At 43.3% G+C, this 25,694-nt stretch overlaps 1 protein-coding gene across 18 annotated transcripts in view; it reads right to left on the bottom strand.

Annotated features, from left to right (window-relative positions):
• Kyat3 (kynurenine aminotransferase 3) overlaps positions 1-25,694 on the bottom strand; it is a 62,669-nt gene that overhangs the window by 12,960 nt on the left and 24,015 nt on the right. For 6 of the 18 annotated variants that reach the window (XM_087631582.1, XM_087631569.1, XM_087631552.1 and 3 more), the window contains 8 exon segments: positions 15,690-15,748; positions 14,637-14,781; positions 12,058-12,207; positions 9,818-9,904; positions 8,479-8,604; positions 8,261-8,381; positions 3,660-3,736; positions 899-988 (listed from right to left, as the gene is read on the bottom strand). In XM_087631582.1, coding sequence (XP_087487708.1) covers positions 899-988; positions 3,660-3,736; positions 8,261-8,381; positions 8,479-8,604; positions 9,818-9,904; positions 12,058-12,207; positions 14,637-14,781; positions 15,690-15,745 — 852 coding nt within the window. In that variant the 5' untranslated portion in view covers positions 15,746-15,748. 18 annotated transcript variants of the gene reach the window in all.

Genomic DNA, 25,694 nt, shown 5'->3' with positions numbered 1-25,694 from the left:
TTATCATAGTCAGGTAGGAGAATCACTAAAAATAATGGAAATTTTTCCCATTAGGTAGACAGAATGTTTCTTGGATGAGAAACATTCAATCAGGTTCCATGTAGCCAATACTTTTACTCTCTTGTGTTTTCCCTGACTCCTAGAAGTAGAACACTGTTTTAGTTTATTTGGGGTATTCAGAGAAGGATGATAAATAGATGTTTCTAGAAATGTATACAAAAATAGCAACAGTGTAACAAAGCCATACATTAAGGACCAGACATAGTGGTACTTGCCTATGCTCCCATAGCATTGTGCTAGAGAAAAAGATTAACTGGGTAGAAAGGGTCTGCTGTCTCCTTCCTGTCAGCTAGTTCTACCCACACAGGCAGCAGTTAGCTAGTTTCTTCTGGATCATCTAATGAGGTGTCCTACTTTTCTTACACAAAACATAGTATAAATTAGTACAAATACATACTGCCATGTATTTTGCTCTTTTAAAAACTTTCACAATGTATTCTGGAAATCTTCCTGAATAGTTATACTGTCTGTCCTCTGTCTGCTTTCCACGGTGTCTTGGTATGCTGTCCAGCCATGCTTCAGTCTCTGTGTGGCTCAGACTAGCCTTGAACTCACGATTCTCCCGATTGAAGCCTCAAGAGCTAGGATGACAGGCACGCATCACCATGAACAGGCAATCTCTCTTTTCTTTTAAATATTGCATCAGAGTTGTCTGTCTCTTAAAATACATTATCCCGTGTGGTAAGGGGAGCTTTGTGAATGTGAAATAAATTATGCAGCCTGAAATGAGGGATTGCCCATAGGCTACTCGTCTGCTCCAAAATTCCCAAAGTGCATTAGAAGGGTTTACTTGTGAGGAGGCTATCCAGTCCCTGCATGTGTAAAGGCTAACACCCACCTGTAAAGGAGTTGCACACGTGTATACACTGTTTTGCTGAACAGTCCGCAAATGTTTTATCAGGTGACCAGGGCCAATGCTCCAGCCGAGCTGGGAAGGGAAAACACAAAAGCAGATTTCAAATAATCTAAGGATATATATCATCTCTAGGAGAGTCACTGGTGTAAACGACGAATACAGGGGATTCAGAAATGTATTCAGGAGGAAAGGTGGGGTAGTACTTATTGTTTCCAAGTCCCCAGCTCTGACCTCACCCCTCAGCCTGCCTTCTGAAGGTAAATACGACCTGGTATCACTGTGAGCCCGTCCCCTTGCTGATGTGCCACATCTGATATTCAGGAGGAATAAAAGCAGCAGGTACGCCTGCTTGAAGTCCAGGCACAACTGTCTCTGCGTGGCAGCTCAGACCACTCCTCCAAATTCCCCTGGCCTCCCAGTGTTCCCTGTGTCTCAGCCCCAGCCAGTGTCAATAAGGCTGAACGAGAGCTGGACTTTAACTGGGGGATTGTTTGTTGTTTTATGAAATGGTATCTCCTGCAGCCCAGCCTAGTCTTGAACTCACAAGATAGCTGAAGATGACCCTGGGGTCCTGATTTTCTTGCCTCCACTCCCAAGGCCTCAGGATTATGGCTTTGGCCTGGATGAATGCAACAGTTCACTGGTTGGTGCATGGGGGCTGAAGGTGGGCTACCTGCCCTGGCTTCAGAGTATTAGCAATGTGATTTCAGACAAGACAGTAACAATCCCTGTAGGATCGTGGGCTGTGAAAGGTACCCTGATTCCTGGTGGAGATAGGTCGAATCCTCAGTGACCCTAAAAGGGATGGCAGGAACATTCCCAGTGAAAGACCTCCGGAGAGGACCTTTCCCTCAGGAGGAGACCCCAAGCGCCCAATGACCGAGCTGAGGCCACTCGGATGCAATCAGCAAGAGGGTTTATTGGAAAACACAGGTACCTACGGGCACACAGTCTCTTCAGAGGACTTGTGCGCCCAGCAGCTCCAGCATGAGGCTTTTATAGGGTTTGGGGAAGCAGAAGTGGGCGTACAGAAGCAGATGCATAGTTATGGGGATTGGTGGATTTAAACGAAGCATATGGACATGTTCACATATGATTGGTTATTTCACATGATGAGGTAATAAGGTATAGCTACACACATTGGCAGGTTTGAATCATATTCGAATGAGGTTGTAACGTGGTAAGAGAGTACGTGCGGGCTGGGACGTCCTGAATGTCGGGGGCTAGGGGCTTATCCCTTCCTGCCAGGTGGCCTGTGAAACAGATCCGGTACTCCTAGTCTGTTCTGTATTCCTTTCCTTTTATGGTCTGTTAGTTTTAACGGTGACTCGGCTCTAGGTATCTGGGCGTGCCTGGGCTCTTTCAAGCCTGTTGCAGCTCTGAGTTAAGACTCATGGGGGTGGTCTTTCACTAGTCTCCCAGGAGAACAGGCCCCACGCATAGCTAGCTACAGCCCCCACAGCCCCCTGTAGAGAGGTTTGAGACAGATCAGTCGTGTAGGGCAATGCCCCAAGCCCCTCCTCCACAGGTGAGGACGTGACCACAGGTTACATAGGCTTTCAAGACAGATCAGTCACATAGAAGCAGGACCACGCCCCCCAAATATGTAGATGAGGTCGTCCCAAACTCTCAGGCCAGACCAATAGGAAGTACCTGCGACCCATCCAAAAACTGTATTTAAGTGCCGTGTTCAGTAGGATTAAAAGTGTGCAGGAATTATTCCCTTGTCTGAGAGCTTCTGTCATAAGAGCTGTAACACAGCTGCTTGGGGAAGAGATCTACTCCTCACCCCCCCCCCCCGCCCCGAAATCGCTGCCAGAAGCTCCCCTGCACCCCTCACCAGCTAGTCAGTCTCTGGCTGGCTCAGCCCAGCCCAAGCAACCCAAGCAGCAGCAGCAACAGCAGCAGAAAGGAGCAGCACCAGCAGCGGAGGTGTCGAAAGCATTCCCCAGTCCCCCTCAGTTCTCTCCCCTTTGCCTGAACCCATGCACCTAGCCAGACCAGAGATGGAAAGCCCCCTGTGCCCAGCCCCACAAATTCCTGTGATTTAGTTTTATAATCTGTAAAATGGGACTAATAACCATGCCCACTTTATACTGTACTTGTAAGAATCAGCAAATTTAGCATGCATAAAAACACTCAGGGTTTGGGGCCCAGTTAAAACCAGAGTATTAGTTTTATTTTTTTCTTTTCCTATGTAAACAAAATTCTTTGTAAAGAAAATGTATCATTAGTTGATCACTCCTAAGAATAAAAATCGCTAGATTTTTCTTTCTTTTAAGAAATTAGCTGGTCTCAAAAAGGATGAAACGTGGGTTGGGGATAGGGTTCAGAGGGTAAAAACTTGCTTGCAACCAAGCCTGACGACTCAAGTTCAATCTCAAGGATCCGTGCTTTGGAAGGAAAGAACTGACTCCTACACATTGCCCTTTGACCCCCACACATACCCCATAGCACATGTGCCCCTGCTCCCAAATAAATACATTAATTAAAACTAAAAGCTTGAAGGTCGACATGAGAGTTGAACAAACCAGTAAATACAGAACAACAGATCATTAATTATAAAACCCCATGTACATTATGTATACAATTAAATGCAAAGTTTTCTACAGAAATTAAAGTGCTGGCCTGTTTTTAAGCACCTGGTTTTTCTGTAGGGCACTGGGGACTGAACTGAAGGCTGTCACTTGCAAACTACATGCTCTACCATTGAGCCCCAGCCTAGCTGTGCCCTCTCTCTTACCTTCCAGCCGGTCACACTGAATGTCTTGCCAGCGCTTCCTATGGTTATTGTTCTCTCCCACATACCTGGAAGAGTGGCTTGAAAGAAAAGAGAAGTAAATAAAGTAAGTGGCCATATATCTCCTTTCTAGTTAGCTTTAATCAAATATAGTCTAAAAACTCAGTGTAGATAACATGAACTCAGTGAAAACAGATATATCACATAGTATCATTAGTGGGGTTATTTCAGTATTCTTTTTAGATAATTCAAATTTAAGCTCATATTTAGCTAAAAACATTGTAGTGCATTTCAGTGTTGGACCAATATGCAGACAGGCACAACACTTTCATCACTTTGTCTGTCTGTCTGTCTATCTATCTACCTACCTATCTACCAATCTACCTACTGACCAATCTACCCACCTATCTACCAGTCTACTGATCTATCTATCTATCTATCTATCTATCTATCTATCTATCTATCTATCTATCTATCTACTTACCTACCTACCTACAGGTCTACTGGTCTATCTATCTATCTATCTATCTATCTATCTATCTATCTATCTATCTATCTATCTATCTACTTACCTACCTACAGGTCTACTGGTCTATCTATCTATCTATCTATCTATCTATCTATCTATCTATCTATCTACCTACCTACCTACCTACCTACAGGTCTACTGGTCTATCTATCTATCTATCTATCTATCTATCTATCTATCTATCTATCTATCTATCCATCCATCCATCCACCCACCCATCCATCCACCCACCCATCCGTCCATCTATTTAATTTGGGGGGAGGGTTACCCCTGCCACTGTAACATGTGTGGATGTCAGAAGGACAACTGTTGGGACCTTGTCCGCTCTTCTTTCTAGGCCCTGGGTGTAAGACTGAGGTAACTTCAGGGTTAGTCACAAGGTACCTTTATCCACAGAACCATCTAGTCTGCTCAGATTTAACAATTTTACATGGCGAAACCATTTCCAAGGAGGCAGTGGTACCAGCATGTGCTAGTCATGCTGCAACATTAAGAAGCTAATTTTCCTGGACAGTACTGGGGATTGAACTGGGGACCTCTCACATGCTAGGTAGGCATGGGCTCTACCATTGAGCTGCTATCTGACACAGTGGTCCTAAGGGCTGGTTTTGGATGTGACTATTATGTGAGGACTCCTTTCTAGGTCTGTTTCCCCACACACCTGAGAGCGACAGTTCTAAATGAGCAGCCTCCCTGGGAACATTTAAGGAAATCAGACCTACAAATGCCCTGTAATCTATCTAATTTTGCTTTGCCTACAATGTTACTGAGATAAAGAAAAAATCCTATACTGAATCATGCAGCCATTTAAAGTGTGCAGTCTGCTCTGCAAGCATCACTACCATTGATTTTGGAACATATTTTTCCCAACCAGAGTCACCAAGCCTCTTGACTGATTATCTTCCAAAGTCATTCCTTCACGTCTGTCCATCAAATCCCTGTTAGTAGCTACCAGAGAGTAGAGGAAACAAGGCAGGAGCACTGGGGTAGGAATTAGGCATTGAGGTGGCAGCAGTGGACGTTCACTGAGGGCTGGAGTGGGGGCAGGCAGGGAGTGTTAGGCAAGAGTGGAAGGGCGGCTAAAGATACCGGTTCTGTCACTGGAAGATATCTGAGCCGAGAACATCTCATCCAGTAAGAGTAAGTTCTAATACCGTTTTCTTTCCTACCCGTCTGCCTCTGTAGGATGTCATACAGGTGAGGGTGGGTACAGAATAGAACGAGTCCTGTCATTGGATGGGAAGGATGGGCAGGAGAAAAGTTTGAGGGAAGAGGAGGGACTGGAGACTGGAGGAGAAGACAGGAGAGAAGCAATGGAGAAAACATGGAGGCTGACGTTAAGATTCCGCTCTGTGCATTTACAGGTTGTTATGAATGTTCTTAAGGGATGGATATGTACAGGGCTTTGTATGTTTAGGTGGGCAATTATATCTTATCAATTGGGTCAGAGGTTATTGTGCTGTGTGTTCTTTCATGTGCAGATTTAAATGTAAGAAAGTGTGCGGCAGCTAGAGACACTGGGCCACCACAGAGTTGAGAATTCTGTGTGTTTCTTGCAAGATATCTAGCAGATATCTTGGGGGCACTGCAGTGCAGGATCTAGTGGGGACAAAAGAAAGCCATTTTATATAATTTTACAACAACACCCCTCTTTTTGTGATAGTATCTCACTGTGCTGTTTGGGCTAGTCTGAAACTGGTTATGTATTGGGCTAGCCTGAAACTGGTTATGTACACTACTAGGGTGGTTTTGAACTCACAGAAATTCACTCACCTCTGCCTTCCAGCTGCTAGGATTAAAGGCGTGCACCTCCACACCTAACTCTCAGCCATTTTCTTTTCTTTTTTTTTTTTAGATTTATTTTATTTTATTTTTATATGTGTGAAGGCAGGAGGCATTGGGTGCATGCCCATGCTTCAGTTCAAACAAACTGCATTTTCTAAATAATTGCACAGTAAACTCATATTTTTTTGCTTTACTTTAATTTTATAAGTTGTTGCAACAATTAAAGCTTATCTAAGTTAAAAATGTCTTGAGTGGGCCATCTACCTGACCACCTAAGTTGGATTTCTCTATCTCAGAGAAGAATAGAAAGAAAGACCGGACTACAGAGTTGGCTGTGACCTCAACACACCCTGTCCCTTGTGAGTGCCCCATCAATGCAAACATTTTAACAAGCCTTGTATATCTTTAGCAAATAACATCAGTTCTTCTGTCCTCTGGAGCTTATCACGTACATGGAAACGGTACGTAAGATCCTGTCAGCACAGCAGTAATTTGGGTGGAACCTGTGTCCTCAGACTTGGCGACAAGCATGCTCCCTGTTGAACTATCTTTCTGACCCACAACATTTGAATGTTAAAGGTTGGTCTGAATTTCAAACTGGGAAATAGTTCGAATGACCTACGAACAAGATAAGCCATGGTGGGTTCTGACACAATTTGGACACAAAAGAACACTGAGCTCTGCAATTCACATCTTGAACTACAAATTCTCTGTTTATACACACACACACAAACACACACACACACACACACACACACACACACACACACACACACACACACACACACACACTTGCCCTGACAAAAGTTAGTCCTCTTCCTTGGATCTAGCTGACATCAAAACTTGGATGACTGTTAAAAAGTATCTCTTCTACTCTGAGCCTGATCATTAGGCCTGCAATTCCACTTATCTCCAGATGGAGTCACCCCAGTGCCCTAGAGACACTTATCTAAAGCTTACAACACAAACTGTGTCTGGGTATGTTGTGATGCTGCTGCTTGGTAATCCAGGCTGGAGTGGAGAAGCATTTGTGAGTGTTTCCTTCTCATGCAGCTGCTGAGATCAAGCTCTGTAGTTTATACCTCTCTCTAGCCTTGAACTTGAGACCCTACTGCTTCAGACTTAGGAGTGGTGTGGGTTTACAGGTGTGTGTCACCATGTTTGGCTGGTGTTTCCATTTCTTCACATTCCCTATGAATCACCTAAGCTGGCAGACACATTTTGCTTCTGACTTTCACCCACAACTGGCCCTTTCCTTTCCTTTCTCTCTTTCTTTCTTTCTTTCTTTCTTTCTTTCTTTCTTTCTTTCTTTCTTTCTTTCTTTCTCTCTCTCTCTTTCTTTCTCTCTTTCTTTCTTCCTTTCTTTCTTATTTATTATTACATTTTGCTTCTGACCTTTACTCATGACTGACTCTTTCTTCCTTTCTTTCTTTCTTTCTTTCTTTCTTTCTTTCTTTCTTTCTTTTTATTTATTTGCAGTCACAGAACCAATTCCTTTTGCTGTAGTTCTCCAAGTATAATGACTGTGACTCTGGGGACAAGGTAATATACAGAACTCTGAAAAGACACCTTAGGTTTTCTTCTGCATGGTTTTTGTAAGCCATTGGCAGTAGCAGCCACTTATCTGACTTTAAAAAAAAAATTTCACGTCACTTAACATGAGGAATTAGTAAATGAATATTAATCACCAAGTAAAAAAAATAACCCTCAGATGCATTTGCTGTGACAGCTTTGTTGTAGAGCTATGGATATAACTAGGACTTAAAACGATTCTGTTATACACATGGTGCTTTGCCTGACTGTGTGTCTGCGCACCAAAGTGCTACCATTGAGAGCTTGGACCACCCCAGAAAATACTGCAGGATTTGGGTGAGATAGCCCAGTAGCAATGGCAAAATCCAAAATGAGGACAGAATAGCAATGCCTTGCCGTTCTACAATTCCTCGATGCTGTTTGGCAACTGGTTTAGCACAAACAATTAGGAACCTCGTCATGAAAAGATCCATGCCAGGGTCTACACAGCAAGGAGCAGCAGGATTCTTGTTAAGAAGCCAAAGACAGGCAAAAGCCCTACTCTGCTAGTGTCACGGCGTCATAATGTGATCTCAAGACCCTTTCCTCACTTGAACATTTGTCCCTCAAGCACGATCCATCTAAATCCTTCCTATTCATGCTCACACAGATACCCATCACAGAGACTGTTTTAAAGCTGGCCTGGGATCCTTTCTGATCAATTGTTCCACATGTGACTAAACACATCCAGACTTGAGACTCTTGTCATAGCAGGTACCTATTTTTATGTGCTTATGTCCAGTATAGACAAGCCATTCATAAACCTCATCGCTGATGCACAAAGTGTCATGTTTGATGCAAAGGTCAGCAATGACTTGCAGCTCCTCTCTGGTATACACCTACACACATTAAAGGAAAGAGCACAGTCAATTACTCGACACAGGAAAGAACAGCGACTCCCAGTCTGGCTAAGCAGAGAGGCTTGCTCACGCTCACCTTGCCGATGGGGTTATGTGGAGTATTTAATATAATGGCTTTCGTTTTGGAACTGAATTTACTTTCCAGTTCTTGAGGATTGAATGTCCAATCAGAGCTAGTCCACTTCATCCCGTCAGTACGTTTCTAGGCATGAAGAATAAAATGTGATTAGAACTAATTAATTCATGTTTACTGTCTTACAAACAATCTAATAAAGGGAAAAGAAGACAAAAGATAGATCCGACAAAGGTAACTGAATAAATGACTAACAAAGAACATGCACGTGCGTACACACACACACACACACACACAGACACACACATACACATACACACACAGACATACACACATACACACATACACACAGACACATAGACACACATACATACACAGACACACAGACACAGATACACACAGACACAGATACACACACATACACACACATACACACACACATACACACAAACACACACATACACACACAGAAATACACACATACACACAGATACACAAACACACACACATACAGACATACAGACATACACACAGACACACAAACACACACACATACACACAGACACACATATACACAGTCACACACATACACACATACACACAGACACAGATACACATAGATACACACAGACATACACAGACATACACACATACACACACACAGACACACACATACACATACACACAGACATACACAGACATACACACATACACACACATACACACAGACACACAAACACACACACACATACACGCACAGACACATACACATACACACACACATACACACATACACACAGACACACATACATACACAGACACACAGACACAGATACACACAGATACACACAGATAAACACACAGACACAGATACACACAGACACAGATACACACAGATACACACACATACACACAAACACACACACATACACACAGACACACATACACACAGATACACATAGATACACACAGACATACACAGACATACACACATACACACACACACACACACACATGAATGCATGCATGCATGCATGCATGCATGCACGCACACACACACAAATAATTAGGATCTAATTCAACCTCCAGAACTCAAGAGAACCTAGGTCTTATGTCCACACAGGTTAAAGGAAACAATGACCACCCCCCCCCCATCAGCAAAACAGCTGTTGCTCTTTCCCACAAGCCAGCTGTAACTATGGGGAACAGGTGACACTCTAAGACTGACGGAAGGGTCTATGAGTCACCTTATCTACTGTAGTCATTATTTTCAAGACTTAGATATGTCTTCAGTGACAAAGTAATTGGTATTTTACAACATTCTTCATGATAGGGGACTTACAGATCTCAGGGGAATAAACACAGGCACTGCTCCAGCCATTTTCACCATGGGCTCATAACAGTCGTAAAAAGGCACCATAATTATCACCTGAGATGAAAGCAAATAAGAAACAAATAAGGCTATCAGCCAGCAACTCCTCTCATGAGTTCAAGCAAGGCACTGTGCAGGTGACAGGTGCAGCAGTGGAAAACAGATCTGGTCTTTGTAGAGCTAAGGTCTTAGTGCAGAAGACCCCCTGGATATAAAGGCCCCAGGGAGTCAAAGCCAGAGTCCTTGGTCTTTCAGAAAACCTACAGATTGGAATTATAGTGAGGACATTTGAAATTGTCAAGTATTATAGGGGCACACACAGATTTATCGGAGGCCTAGACTGTTCTTCATGTTCTCAAACAGATGTTCTAACCCAAGCAGTAAGGATGTTTTTGGGTATTTCGAGTGACAAACTACAAGGTAGGATGCACTTGATATATCAGACAGTGATAGAAGCTGGATTCTGGGAATGACTCTGCACTACTTTCTAGGATGCAGTGCTAATTAAAAACAGTGTCTTGAGAGTAAACATGTGAATCAGGGGCAGAGTGGATGCTGTCATTCTTTTATGATGCCCACAGCACCTCGCCCCAGGCGTGTGGTATCTGGCATCTGTCTCTTTCCTAGTCTTTGGATCAGGTTTCTTGACTCTAAACTCTCCTCCAACCACCTTGCTGCAGGGTCAGGATGAGCAGCTGGTCTGATCTGCTGCATCACCCCCACCTGTAGACTGGAACTAGGACCTTTTCCGGTCTTTCATTTCCTTTGTTTCTCTGTGGTGGTTTGAGTGAGAATAGCTCCACAGGCTCCTATGTTCAAACATTTGATCCCTGGTTTGTGGAACTGTTTGGGAAGGATTAGGAGCTGTGGCCTTGTTGGTGGAGGTGTGTAGTGGGGTTTCAAAAGTCCACACCATTCCTCTTGTCTCTCTCTGCCTCATGGCTATTGTTTCAATGTGAAAGCTCTCATCTACTACTCCAGCATCATGAGTGCCTGCCTGCCTGCCTGCCTGCTACCAGGCTCCCAGCCATAATGCTTATGGTTTCTACTCATCCTCTGAAACTGTGAACAGGCTCTCAATTAAACCCTCTCTTGTTTGTTGCCTTGGTTATTGTATTTGGCCAGAGAAATAGAAAAGTAAGTAAGACAGTTTCCTTTCTCCCTTTCATCAAAATAAGATCTGATCTAGACCCGACCTCCTGATCCCTCTAAGTTGAATTCCCCGTGTTCTGGGATTATAGGCATGTGTGACCACACTTGTCTAGCTTCCTGCTTTTATATACTTTTTGAATATATGTCTTTGCTGTGTATATGGTCTTATGTGCAGTGTGGTTCACAGGTGGAGAGTCCGTGGACAACTTGCCCAGGTTGACTCTAATTCCATCACATGGGTCCTAGAGATCAAACTCAGGTTGTCCAGCTTTGCAGAAAATGGCTTTACCCAGTGAGCCACTTCGCCAGCTCATGCCTTTTTATCTTTTAAAAATCTAGCCCGATTTCATAAAAATGAAGTACAAGTCTAATTCTCACCCTTATGTTAATGCCTCTCTGTTATGTTTGTGAATATAGGTCTTCATTTCTAGATGATCAATTGAATAAATCCATATAATTGCTACCCCTAGATAAAAGAATATAAACATTTCTACAAACACGCACACAGATGAATGTTTTTATTGAACTGTGCTTGGAGCGAGAGGGGCTGCATGCCGGCCATATTAAAAGTTAGCAGTCACCCTGGGCAAGAGAACAAGCTGTTTCAAAAACAAGCACAAGCAAACTAACTACTAACTAACTAACTAACTAAGTAACTAACTAACTAACTAACTAACAAGTGGACAAACCTTGCAGACATAATAATGAAAAGGTGAAAAGAATGCTCAAGAGCCTGAAAGGTATGAATCCACTTTCTCTCAAGTCAAAGAGGCACGAGAATGAGCTGCAGTGCAGAATACAGAACGATAGTTACCTCTGAGGGAACACACACTCGGGTGGAACAAAGCCTCTGGGTGCTGGGAAGGGGCAGTGTCTTTATGTGCGCTATGGTTATATGGCGGTTTAACCCACTCTACATTTAAGGCGTGTTAACTCTGCTGCTCCATCATTACACGACTTCAAAATGGATTGGAGGGGAAAAAGAAAGGGGCAAACTGAGGACACGCTTCCAACACGGGACAGAAGCACAGGGGTCATGACAATGTCCGTACACTTACTTCATCTCCTGGGTCCACCAAGCCTTGGATGGCATTAAAGAGCGATCCATATCCCCCCACCGTCACAAGAATTTCTTCATTTGGATCAATTTGCTTTTGATAAATCTTTCCGTATAAGCAGGATAGCGCTTTCACAAGTGATGGATGACCCTGTTGTATTAAAGAGGAAGACAAAACAAAAACCCACCTTCAAATTCATTTTCAAAACCAATTCTTTAGTATTTCAGTAAAATAAAAGATTTTTATTTTACACGTGTGGGTATTTTGCCCACATGTCTGTATGTGAACGAAATGAGTATAGTTAGTAGAGGCCAGGAGAGGGTGTTGATCTCCTGGACCTGACGTCACAGGCAGATGTGAGCCACTGTGTAGGTGCTGGGAATTGAACCCAGGTCAAGAACATCAGGTGCTTTTAATCCCCGAGTCGCTCCAGCCTCCAGATTTGTATTTGCCAAGTGGCAATGAACTTGAAAGGCTTTTGCATTTGAGAGCTTCTCTCTGAATGGTGATGAGAACTTGAAGCTGACAAAGAGTGTTCACAAGGGAGAAGGTTTGGGAACACAGGATTTGTCCTGGGTTCAACCCATATTCTAAAACAAGCCATCCATACCTTATCTAATGTGTACTCGTTGCACATAGGTAAGGGTCACCACAAGACCACAGTATATGGATAAAATCAGTAAGTAACTGGCATTTTCCTTTAGCCTCTCTTGGAAGCTCCAAGCTTCTCTCTTCTATTATAGGTCTCCAGATATAGAACAGGTTATTGTGAATTATTCTGTGCTGCAGAAGATGAGAAGTTTTCCTACCGTCTTGCTGGGTCTGTTATTCATCTTCCTGTCTCTCTTCCGAGCCTCTGTAATTACTCTTTAACTCTTGTCTACCTTTACACCCACACTTTACAGCTTTTACGTATGAGACAAAATACTCCACATTTGTCCTTTGGTGTCTGCCTCAGTATTCCAGCTAACATGATGCTTGCCAGTCTCATCCACTTTGCTGTGGATGTCTGGTTTTCATCCTATCCAGGGCAGAATCGTCTCCTATAGAAGGTGCCAGTTTCTCTCCCATTCTAATGTTGAAACTCAGTCACCTAGACTGATCCAGTCTCTTAGCTACGGTGAACAGCACTTCAGTAAACATGGGTGAGGGTGACTACAATATGCTGATTACATTCTCTTTGAACACAAATCCAGACATTTCTGTGTGTGTTGCTCCTTTAATTTACTCAGGTTTTCAGCCCTGATGCCTCCCTTCACCCACTGACCTAGTTTGCTGGTCCTGCTTGTATTTCCTCTTGTGTTATGTACACAGTAATAAAGAGTATAGAAGAGATATTGTCCCTCTCTCTTCTTTGTTATGCTTTGCTTTTTAAGCATCTGGACTGGGATGAATTGACTTCTTGTGGCTCTATTACATTTCCCTGATGATTAATGATGGTAAGCATATTTGTTTATTTTTGCTATGGTTACTTGCGCTTTGGAAGCCTTATTAAAGAAATCATACCCTATACCAATATCTTGACCTATTTCCCTTATATTTTCTTCTACAACTTCCAGGTCTGATATGGGGGCTTATAGACCAGTTAGTGAGTGAGTGTGATAGCTGCTTGCCTGCCAATTTGACACAAGCTTGAGTCATTTGGAAAAGGGAATCTCGAGAAAATGCCTGTTCCCATACCCTGATTGGCCTACTGACAAGCTCGTGGTGCATTTTATTGATTGACCATTGATGTGGGAGGTTCCCAGCTCACTGTGGGTAGTGATATCCCTGTGCTGCTGGCTCTGGATGTTATAAGAAACAAGGCTGGGCAAACCCTGAGGAGCAAGCCAATAAGCAGCACTCCTCCGTCCATGGCCTCTGCCTCCGGGTTCTTTCCTTGAGTTCCTTTCCTGGCTTCTCTGGACAATAGACTACAAAATAAACCCTTTCTCCAAGTTGCTTTTGGCCATGGTATTTTGCCATAGCAAAAGACATCCTAACGAAGACCATGAGATCCCCATTACAGTCCTGGTCAGGTCTGTCTTGCTGTCTCCCCTCTTCTCCCATCCCCATTGCAATGCTGTGTATAGACTGCTTGGACTTTCCTAGTTCAACATTAATCTAAGAAATGTCTGGATCCCTGGGCATCATAGAAGACAGACAGGGTTAGAGACAGTGTCTAGTTAGAGACAGGGTTAGATATAGCATCTAGTTAAAGACAGGGTTCTTTAAGAAGCCAATGCTAAGGCTACGTGAGTGTTAATGAGAAAGCAAAGATGCTTCGAGAGAATAGTTTCCCTTCCCTTGATGTCCTGAGATCTCATTTTAGAACAGTAGTCAATGAACAGTCAAAATTCCTGGAAATTGGAGAAGGCTCATCCTAAGAGGTGAGGGCCATGGGCTCCTGAGTTTCCAGGTTAAGACAGTTGATCCTAGAAAATCAATTTCCTTTAAGGAAGAGGGGTTTACACACACATACTTTACACACACACACACACACACACACACACACACACACACACACACACAAACACACACACACACACACCCCCCAGGATGAAGTATCAGTTATCCCTACAGGGCCCTGATAGACTCACAAAGCCCCTTGTGTATTGATTCAGGTTATCAATAAATGCCGCCTTTGACAATTCTTCTTGTACATATGAAGGAAGGGTTATATCAGGAAAACCTTGTCCAAGATTCACCACAGAAGGATCCGCGGCCAACTTGGTAAATTCAACCCTGATTAAAAACAAAAGAAACAAAATTAGGAATTACTATAATTACAGAGTTAGCTTCAATATCATGTTTCATCATAAAACCAAAACTCAACATATTCCCAACAAAAATGTTACTACACACAAGGTGAATTTATCTAGCAAATGATGATTGGACTAATAATCTCAGCTTCCTTAGAGAAGTCAATTCAGGGACATTCATATTTCAGGAGCATATCACACACACATACATTCACATACAAATATATGGTTATATGTATGTATATGCAATGATATATACGAATATTCATGGGGGGTGCTATTACTAGTTTTTCTTGTTTTTGATACAGAGTATCATTGTGTAACAGAGTCCCACCTGTCCTAGAACTTGTTCTGTAGACCAGGCTAGTCTTGAACTCACAGAGATCCACCTACCTTTGCCTCCTGAGTGCTGGGTTTAAAGGCATGGGCCACCATGTCTTGTTTAATTTTTCTTATCAACTGCTAAAAGGAGAGCGAATAAGGAAAGTCTAACTGGGTATGTTGAATGTTCATAAACTATAATCCCTGTAACCCTCATAATCCCAGCACTGGGGAGCCTGAGGCAAGAGGATCAAGAATTTGAGGCCAGTCTGGGCTACATGCATAGCAAGGTGTTTCTTCAAGAAAAAAGAAAAAGAAAAGGAAATGGTCTACTGTAAATTTCACAAAAACATCAGTCGAACTTAGTTTTAGATTTCTCTGGCACATGTTCAGTGCTGGCCCAGAGAGTAGCTCGTTTGCTAAATGAATCAATCAGCATTGCTTGTTCCCCCCCATTTAATTTTAATGGCGAATTAAAAGAACAGCTTCTTTATTGAACTGCATGTGAAGTTAAGAATCCAATGGAAGGGCCCACAGGAAGCTTTACCACCTACTCTCTAAGACACTCACCACACGTTTTGGTCCAGGCCTTCGATTCGTTTGGCATTTTTGAATCTCAAAGCCATTTTCTGAAATATATATTGAATGTTTCTTTTAATTATTCCATCAAAATTCAAAGAGGTCAGTAAATAATGGGCCACTCTCCCCTTTTCCTGTTACACTGTAAAGGGTAGCATGAGAGGAAGTTTTAGAACTCCATGCATCGTCCTCCAGACTTGTCCAACCCATCCCTACTGCTCCCCAGAATACTTTCCCATGTGGATCTAACATCTCTATGGTCTCAGCCAAGGACAACACAGTTCCAGCGTGAAGAGCTAATTAATTTAAAGGCACGAAACACACTCACGAGCTCAATAATAATATCAAAGGAAAAAGTTTCAAGACAATCTTGAACCACGCTACGAGGCTTGCATAACGTATTATGCATCTAGAATTTTATAAGAAAGTTCCTCCTATGGCCTACAGGATGAACTCAATAAATGGTTTAAAAATCCTTAATAATAGGTTACAGAGGGTTGGGGATTTAGCTCAGTGGTAGAGCGCTTGCCTAGCAGGCGCAAGGCCCTGGGTTCAGTCCCCAGGTCCGAAAAGAAAAGAAAGAAAAAAGAAAAAAAAATAGGTTACAGATAACACTAGGTGACATTAGACACTGTTCTGTGTGCTTTACATAATTAATTTTGTTAATGTTCATAGAAGTCCTATGTAGTGTTATGAATTCCACTTATTGAAATAACAAAGTCGACGTACCATGAAGACAGAGATGAAAAAACCTTTTCACATCTGGTAAGTTCATAAAAGCGTCTGAAATAGGCTCAGGCCAAGATCTGAGCCCACGATCTGTCTCTACAGCGCACACTTACTTATCCTCTACTGTCCTTCACATACTAAGGCTTTCTAAAACTATGGCCGGAAGTCACTGCTAAGAGTATAATCATCATTCCCACCAGGTCTACTCACACCAGCAAGCAAGCTAAGACTGTAGTAGGAAAATATTAGAAGCTATAATTATACCATACACAATATTTCAGTTCCTTCGATTCAGAGCTGCATTTTGAAGCTCTCTCGGAAGCACTGAATTAGCTTTAAGCTCATTGTTTGTGGGCTGGTGGAAATAAGAAAAATGATTGACAGCATTTTTGCAAGGAACTTTGTAATAGAATATTAAAGCAATTTTAATTCAATGTGGGAAAAAGATAATGATAATGGCTATTAAATAGACCATTGTTCTCATTCTATTTCCAATAACAATGCCAAAGAAATAGCTTTCTCGGGTTCCTATTGGTAATCTTTGAAAACTCCAGTGAAGGGAATCACAAGCAAATTCTCTGGAGGCTAAGACGCTTCAAGAACAGCATTTTGATGAAGTCCCGCCTGAACATAATGCTACTCTAGAGAATACGATTATAAAACTCAAAACACCCAGCAGGCCAGAGAAAGAGATTTTTAACAAAGGCCTTTCCCTCTTTCTGAAACAATGTTGAGAACATAATGATTCATTCTGCAAGTGACCAGAAATGCAAAGCAGGTTCAAATATAAAGATGTCATGAGAGCGATGGCACAGTGGGTAGAGCCCACTGTGGAGGAAGCCTGAGGACCTGAGTTCAGATCCCAAGCACCCATGTAGAGCTCGGGTTCGTACGTGGCCTGTAACTCCAAGATGAGGGGCTGAGATAGTAAGATCTCAGGGGCTGCCCCGAGTCCGGCAGTCCACCTCAAACACTGAGCTTCAGACCAATCAACGAGAGACCATGCCTAAACAGGTAGAGAGCAACTGAGGTAGATAGATAGCTAGCGTTGGGCCTCCAGACTCCATTCATGGCCAATGCATGGCTCCCACATGCACTGCTCCCCAACAAACAAAGAGAAAACAGAAAAAAAAATATCATGGAGTGCAATCGACAACAGAACCACAAAGTACATCTGTATTCCAAATTTATTAAGTTGAGGTCAAAAGGCACATTTCAACTTACTTTATTTTTAATTCAAAGTCTGTGTCTAAGCCAGCCACTTCCCTCAGCTGCCACTGCCTCCCCTCCATCATAATTCCGTGCCCCAACCATCTAACACTCTCAAATGGTGTACGTTCTCTCTTACTCTGCATGGAGCCTTTTCTCTGACAAGACCATCTTCCTACATCAGTATCCCAGCCTCAGTGTAGAGCAACCTTCCTAACGCCAAGACCCATTGATAATGTAACACAAATATCTGATATCCAGGATAACTGATATGTGACCCCTGTGAAAGGCTCATTTGACCCCAAGGGGTTGCAACCCACAGGCTGAGAACTGCCACGACAGGCTTCCCCAAGATTCTCCCCTCCCTTGAATTCTGTGTTGCAAATAAGATTGTGCCAGGTAGCGCTGTGTTTTGAGTAGTCACAAAGAGCAAGCATTTCTTTTGCCGGAAAGCATCCATTTCTCCTTTCTTTCAGGTGCCAGTGCTTCTGTTTTAGGAGGCAGGCTCTGTCCTGCACTTGGTCACTGGTCTTCCCTGATCGACCCTGCCCTGCACTTGGCTTAGCTCTTGTTCCATCTGGCACGTTGACATTTAAGTTAGACTTCGCTCCCTGCCCTCCCTACATCCAGGTCAAGTCCTTCTATGCTCCTCTTAAACACACAGTCTTCTCCAGTATTTTGTTCCTACCTTCGTTCACTTGTATGTCCTTGCATTACGAAAATACCTTGTGCTCTGCTGTATCAGTCAACTTTCTCAAGAGAGGCAGAACCAAGGGCAACTGTGAGATTTATCTCCAGGACTTGGTCATGCAGTTTTGGGGCTGGGGAATCTGCAATGGGCAGAGCGGACAACAGGAGGGACCCTGCACCACAGCTTGGATCTGAGGTCTCCGTTCTCACTTAGGAGGGACACTCAGTTTCTTTTCTCCAAAGACATCAACGGACCAAAACCCATCTGTGTTAGCTTCCCTCAAAGCCCACCAACTACATTTTAATTTTATTTAAAAACCACCTTCACAGAATACCCACGTGGGTGTTTGAACAGGTACTTGGGTACTTAGGTATCTGTCAGCCAAGTCGATATCATCAGAGAATATGATACGACCCTATCCTGGCATGTGGTGAGTTTTCAACAAATAAATCATGGGTGAAAAAAAATCATTCTTATCAGTGTCACTGAAGTTAAATTAGGCACTTCTATCAATCAGCTTAAGTTGATTTATGATGCGGTGATAAAAGAGGCCAACGTTTTTTATCCATGTGTGTGTGTGTGTGTGTGTGTGTATGTGCATATGTGTGTCTCTCTGTGTGTATGTGTGTCTGTGTGTGTGTGTGTGTGTGTGTGTAAGAGTGAGTGTGTGTGTATGTGTGGGGTGTGTGTGTATGTTCGTGTGTGTGTATGTGTATATGTGTGTGTGTGTCTGTGTATATGTCTGTGCGTGTCTGTGTGTGTGTGTGTGTGTGTGTGTGTGTGTGTGTGTGTGTGTGGTGTAGGCCAGAGGATAACTGGTTCTTGCTTTATCTGAGACAGGGCCTCGTGTTTGCCTCTGTGTGTCCCTCCCTAGCTTCTAAGTTTCTGGAGAATTCTCCTGTCTCAGTCTCCATTGTCCTAATCAGGGGCTGGGATGCTCATATGCTACGATGGTGTTTAGCTTTGTGTGGGTTTGGGGTTTGGAGTGCAGGTGTCATAGAACAAATGCCTTAATCCCAACCCTCCTAGCCCCAATGGCGTAGCATAAACTGACTAATAGCATAAGATTATAACGGTCTTCCTTTTGCTTACGTTACACGTACACAGAACCTCAGTCACTGCTTTGCTCTGTATCATCCTGAGAAAAAGTCCAACCTCTACCAAGAACTGACTTTAAGACAAAAAATATCTCAGAGGCTTTTGCCTGAATACACACACACACACACACACACACACACACACACACACACACACACACACACACCTCCTCCCTACCTAATGTCTTCACCACTGTAATTTAAAAGTGGCTTGATTTATGACTATCTCTGTTCATTACCATAAAAGCCCCATCAGACAGTTACCACATGGAACATGCAATTTGGGGAACCTTGAGCCTCTGCCCTTCAACCATGGTCATTCATATTTGGCTCCAGAATAAGCAATCTCTGTCCCCTTTGACAAGACACTTTTCAATGGCCACACCAAGACTCAGCCGCAGGAGGTTGTGTAAAACTTACTTCCTGGGGCTGGCCCAGGACCAGGAAGTTGAGTCAACTTCCAGACAGATTAGGGAGCACCTAAGGTCTGGTGTGATTTGGAGCACAGGCTAAGCATGTGGAGGGCATTGTTTTCATCAGTTAGCTTTCAGGCCTTGCACATTCACGAGCTGCTGTATTATACAAAGTTGCGCTTGCAATGGCAAGCTACTCAATCGCTACTTAATCTTCCCTCAGCTTGAACAGAAGGACGCTTCTCTAGAGCTTCAACACAAGGTGGCCAGTTTAGCAAACATAAGAAAAAGTATCAACAAGGCTAGTTCTTAGATGACAGGATTTACAACCCGGGAGCCCCTAGTACGTGGAAGTTACAGTTGTGTACATTTTAAGGACTTAACCTACAGGATTTAGTGTTTGGGGGTGGGGTGTGACAAGTGCAGAAAAGGCCTCCCCAACTAGGGGATGAAGCTGAGGAGAACAAGTCTGTTACATCCAAACAGTAGGAGTCGTTAATCACGTCCTAACCAGAGGAGCCAAGGTGACTGGAGGGCAAGAAAGGACTAAAATAGAAAAGTATACCTCTGTATTCCTCTAGAGAACCCTGAATCACACACACACACACACACACACACACACACACACACACACACACACACACGCGCGCGCGCGCGCGCGCACACATACACAATTGTATTTTTATTTTACTTAATTTTATATATTTTGATGTTCCAATGCCCACTGTCACAGCATTAATAATAACTCTTAATGTCTTTGTTTAAAACACACTGCAAATGCTATAGCATCCCCCAGTGTATGCCGTGGTTTCTTTTGTCAAGTACGCAGCTGTCACTCAGGCTTCTGTGCAACTTGGCACTCTCAGGATGGCATTGGGACATTACCAAGGGCAAAGGCTTCCCCCAGCACATCACATGCCCTCAACAACCACAGCTATCAGATCTCTTACTTGCATGAGACACAGACTAAATCTGCACGTCTTTGGTATAAAGGAGAACGAGGTTTGTGCTCGAAGTGCAGAGGGGTGCTCCAGCTCGCAGGGAAGGGACCTTGAGCCTCACAGGTTTTGCTTCATCTCTGCTCCCACCTACTCTTCTTTCCTTCCCAAGAGTCGAAATACACTCTAACCCCCAAAATTCGTTATTATAGAGGGACATTAAGCCCCAGAAATCACCGAGGAAATGAAACTTAAGATCAGGAGACATCATAATGAATCCATTAAGATGTTTGCAGACAGCAAGTGTTGCTGATGTGGCATGTGGGCAACTGGATGCTGCTCAAGCTTCATGGGATGTAAAAGGGGTCCAGGCAGTTTGGGAAATGTTCTGGCAGTGACCTAAAAATTAAATGTAATTTAAATATAGTTAAAAATAAACCATACACCTCACTGTGAGGTGTTTACAAGAGACCGAAAAAAAAAAACCTCATCTAATAAATCATTGTACGTGGACCCTTTGCACAGTTTATGCACAGAAATCTAAACCTAGAAACGACCCAAAGCTTCTCAAAGGGGAAAGAAAAGGAACCAATGGCTAATCCACACCCCGGAGTAGCATTCAATAGCAACAGCAAGGAGGAAGAAATCACAGATGTTCTATGCTGAAAATCATTGTATTTATGAAAAAAATCTACAAGCAAAAGGCTATAGGATATATTCCTATTTATATACAAAAGGCGAACTGATCCTTAGTGGCAAAGAACAAATCAAAGGACTGGGTTATATCTCAGTGGAGGAGTGTTTGCTTAGCGTGTGCAGGCTCTGGGTTCAATTTACAGTACCACAGAGTGAGGCATGAGCCACTGACAGACACGGGGCCCGTTGTAGGAATGATGGAGATGCTGTGTGGTAGCCTGGGGCTGGGTTTTCATGGTACACCCCTCCAGCGAACGATCATCCAGTTAGCATCTTTCACTGTAGTTTCCTGTATCGAGACAGACCTGATTTGAAAAGGTTCTCAGGGTGTTCTGAAACCGCGCCTCCTTTCTCTCTCTGGAAAACGTTCCTCAAGCAAAGATTAACAAAATTATCTCACCGATTTGAGGTCTTCCAAGATAGGAGCTACATATTCAGGAAACCTGGTGGATTACTTTCTTTGGCTACTAGATGGCAGCACAAACACAGACTGCTCCAGCCACGATGGAAAAACTGAATGCAAAATTCCGCGGGACCTCTGAACTAAGATTTAAGAATGAGGCCATTTACACCAGATGCAAAGGTGTGAGAATTTAACTAAAACTTCTAACCAACACATATGCGGTCGCTCTATTTTATATAGAATTATGTCTAAACTGGGTTTGGTGGCTTAGTCCTGTAATCCTTGTGTCAGAGGCTGGAGATAAAGGATCGTGACAAAGTTGAGGTCAGCCTGGTCTACACAGTGCCTGTCTCAAACAACAAATAATCAGACAGACGGGCACGGTGATGCATACCTCTAATCCAAGAGCTTGAGAGGCGGAGGCAGTGGGGAGCCAACCTGAGCTACCTAGCAAGTTCTAGGTCAGACTCCGGTACAGGAAACCCGCCTGAAAATCCAAACCAAACCAAACCAACCAGCCAACATTTTGAATATGATGTGTTCAACATCTCTTGACCGAACACGTTGAGTGATCCTCACTCTCTGAGAGATGGTGTGCTAGAGGAAAAGCTTACACACACCTCAACAGGAAGCCAGCCACTGGACTCAGCACACACTCACAGGACCGATCCTAGGAGCGCAGGGGGTGTGAGCTATGTTGGACCTTCCCAAACTGAAGGCAAATGTGTATCTATCAAAGTCTTTTGCTGCTGTTTTGGCTGACTTCAGCCTGTGGGGAGCGTGGTTTGCCTTTCCCTCCATTGCTTATTCCATACACATGCGTGCTCATTGGCTTCTTTGACCTCATGGCAGCAGGGGACACAGGAAAGCAGTGGAGGCCTCCCCAGAAAGTAAGTATGATATCCAATCTCCAGTATCAAAAATCAGAGACTGGGGAGATGGGGGTGGGCTGGGGTGCAGCCTGGCGTGCTGTGCAGCGGTACACAGTGCAACCCCATGTTCACTGTTAATGTCTGCATTTCACCTAACAACCACATGACTATCAGACAACACTCCTACACTGAACCCCTAGCCTGAGTGAACTCCAGTCTCTACCAACCATAACAATAACAGTGAGATGGCATCTGAATCCCACAGGTAACCAAACCAACCAACCAACCAACCATCCATCCAACCAACCAACCAACCATCCATCCAACCAACCAACCAATCAACCAACCAACCAACCAACCAACCAACCAACCATCCAACCAACCAACCATCCAACCAACCAACCAACCAACCAACCAACCAACCAACCAACCAACCAAACAAACAAACAAACAAACAAACAAACAAACCACAAAATGGCAGCTCTGTTGGTTTCCCCTTCTTGATGACCTCACCAATGGCCATCACTATATTGTATAAAAGCACTGATTGTAACTATAAAAGTTCACACAACCTGTCTCCTGACGGGACAAGTCATCCAGGGCATCTTGAATCTATATCTGGGGCCATTTACACAATCACTCATATTTGGCTCAAGATAAAGCCAATTTCTTATCCCTCCTTCCTTCTTTTCATTGATCTCTCTCTGCTGCCAATACAGAATTGATTCAACTTTTCTGAATTCCTAGGCTCAAGTGACACCTGACTCAAAGCTGGGGTAGCTGGGACTACTGATGTCTTCTGTCTTCCAATTTCTAGTGACTGTAGCTACTTCATAATAAACAGCCTGGCTGGTACAGGATCTCTCCCATGCTCTAAACTGACTTATTTCTCTCCCTCTCCCTTTCCCTCTCCCTTCCCCCTCCTCCCTCCCTCATTCTCTCTCTTTCTCTCTCTCTCTCTGTGTGTGTGTTAGAAAATGGTGATGTGTTATGGAAGTTGTGAAGGGTCTAATCTGGGAACTGAATTTACAGTCCTCTGCAAGAGCAGCAAGTGTTCTTATGGCCGAGCCACCTCTGTAGACTCCCACACTCTCAATCTCGCTGTGATTTTGTGCAAAGTCTTGTTAAATGGTAGGAATGTTTCAACACATACTCAACTATTTGATTGCTTGGGAGGGGGTGGTAGTGGATCGAATCTCAAATAATCTGCAGGCTTGATTCTTGTTGGTGACTCTTGCCTGGGATGTAGAGGAGATGCACTTACAAATGTGTTTTCTAAGAATGCATAATTTTAACTTTTTAAAATCTATTTTTAATGATGGTTTTTAAATGCTTTAACCTCCATTGTAGCCTACTACCCACTAGAGGTAGTGGAAAAAAAGAATATGGGGTAGGGGGTGGTGAGTGGACCTGTTGAGAAAGGTTCTTTGGAGTAACTCTCGTCTGTGTTGTTTGCAAATTGGCAGTTCGACTTACAAGTTAACAGCAGCAAATCTACTCACAAACACTTCATGGATACCCCAGCAGTCCACTTTGGTAGAGAGGGGATAGCAAACAGGATTCAACAATGCTGACACTACCTAGCAGAGACACCCAGGCCTCAGCCTCAACATGAGTCAGCAGGACAGACCAGGGCCAACAGGAACACCAGGAGAAGTTCTTGGCTATGCCTCTCAAAGCGGAGCAAAGATCAGCAAAGACTTGAGACCAACAAGCATTGTATAACTAATTCTATAAGCAAGCCTAGCTCAGCCTTCATCACTGTCTGTCAATCCCTTTTGATATCCCCTTTAAACATCGCATGTCGTCCACAGGTCTTGCCTCAGCACATGTCTTGCATCAACACATGAATCTGTCTCCATCAAGAGATTTTTGGTGCACTTCTCTCTATACAGTCCTTCTAAAAGTAGCTCAAGAACACAATGTAAGGCGGACCCATACATGTGTTGTTAGCAAAGACTCTTTTATCATGTCTTCCTTCACATGTTTGCTTTAACAGAGCATCCTCTCTCCTGTGTCTGCTTCAGTAAAGACATTCCTTCACAAGCCTGCCTTAGCCTTTCACCTATGTCCACCTGATGTTCCTTCAGATGTGTTTGCCCCAGAAAAACACCATCTAAATGACTTTCCAAAGAACCGTTAAGTTTTCACTTCATACCTTAATATGAGTCACATATGTAATCTAACCTATTTCACCAAAGAAAATCACACGCACTTTTTTGCTGTCTATTTGTTTTTTGAGGGAGGATCTCTCTTAGGTAGACCCTGAAATCACAAAGTGTCTCTGCCACTTCAAATTCTAGGATTAAGGCGTGAGCCACCACCCCCAACTCACACCTCTTAGAATCGTAGTGTGATGGTGATGTTGGGCGATCACATTCGATTGCTGGATCCGATTATCTTCTATGTATGGGAGAGGGAAATTTAAGATAAAATTCATATTTAAAAGTTGATTATGTTCTTTAAACTTTTGAAATCTACATGGAAGGGTTGAGAGATTCGAAGGGGGATGAACAACATGAAGGTCCTGATATTCTATCAATTTTGATTTATGAAAATCACAATTAGAGAAAACGCACCCTAATATCAAATGCTCACATTCGAGTACGAATTCACAATGCCATGATCTCGTCTCCCTTGCTTCTACTCTTCTCTCTCTCTCTCTCTCTCTCTCTCTCTCTCTCTCTCTCTCTGTCTCCCCCGCCCAACCCTCACTGTTCTTATTATTAACCACCGAGTGATTTCAAAGTTGATCCTGGACCTTATCCCATTACATTCCTACTTATTTGGTGAATATCCTTGAGAAAACATCACGATATCTTTACCATAACTAACAGTAAGTCCACATTCATTTCTCTCTTTAGTTTTTATATAGGTAAACAGACCAGGCTAAACATCAAAATGGACTTCTCACGCCAGAGACTAAGGTGCTTAGCTGACCACAGAGA

This window comes from Rattus norvegicus, chromosome 2 (assembly GCF_021556685.1).
Source record: "Rattus norvegicus strain SHRSP/BbbUtx chromosome 2, alternate assembly SHRSP_T2T, whole genome shotgun sequence".
NCBI classification, from domain to species: domain Eukaryota; kingdom Metazoa; phylum Chordata; class Mammalia; order Rodentia; family Muridae; genus Rattus; species Rattus norvegicus.
This window is presented reverse-complemented; position numbering and strand designations above follow the sequence as displayed.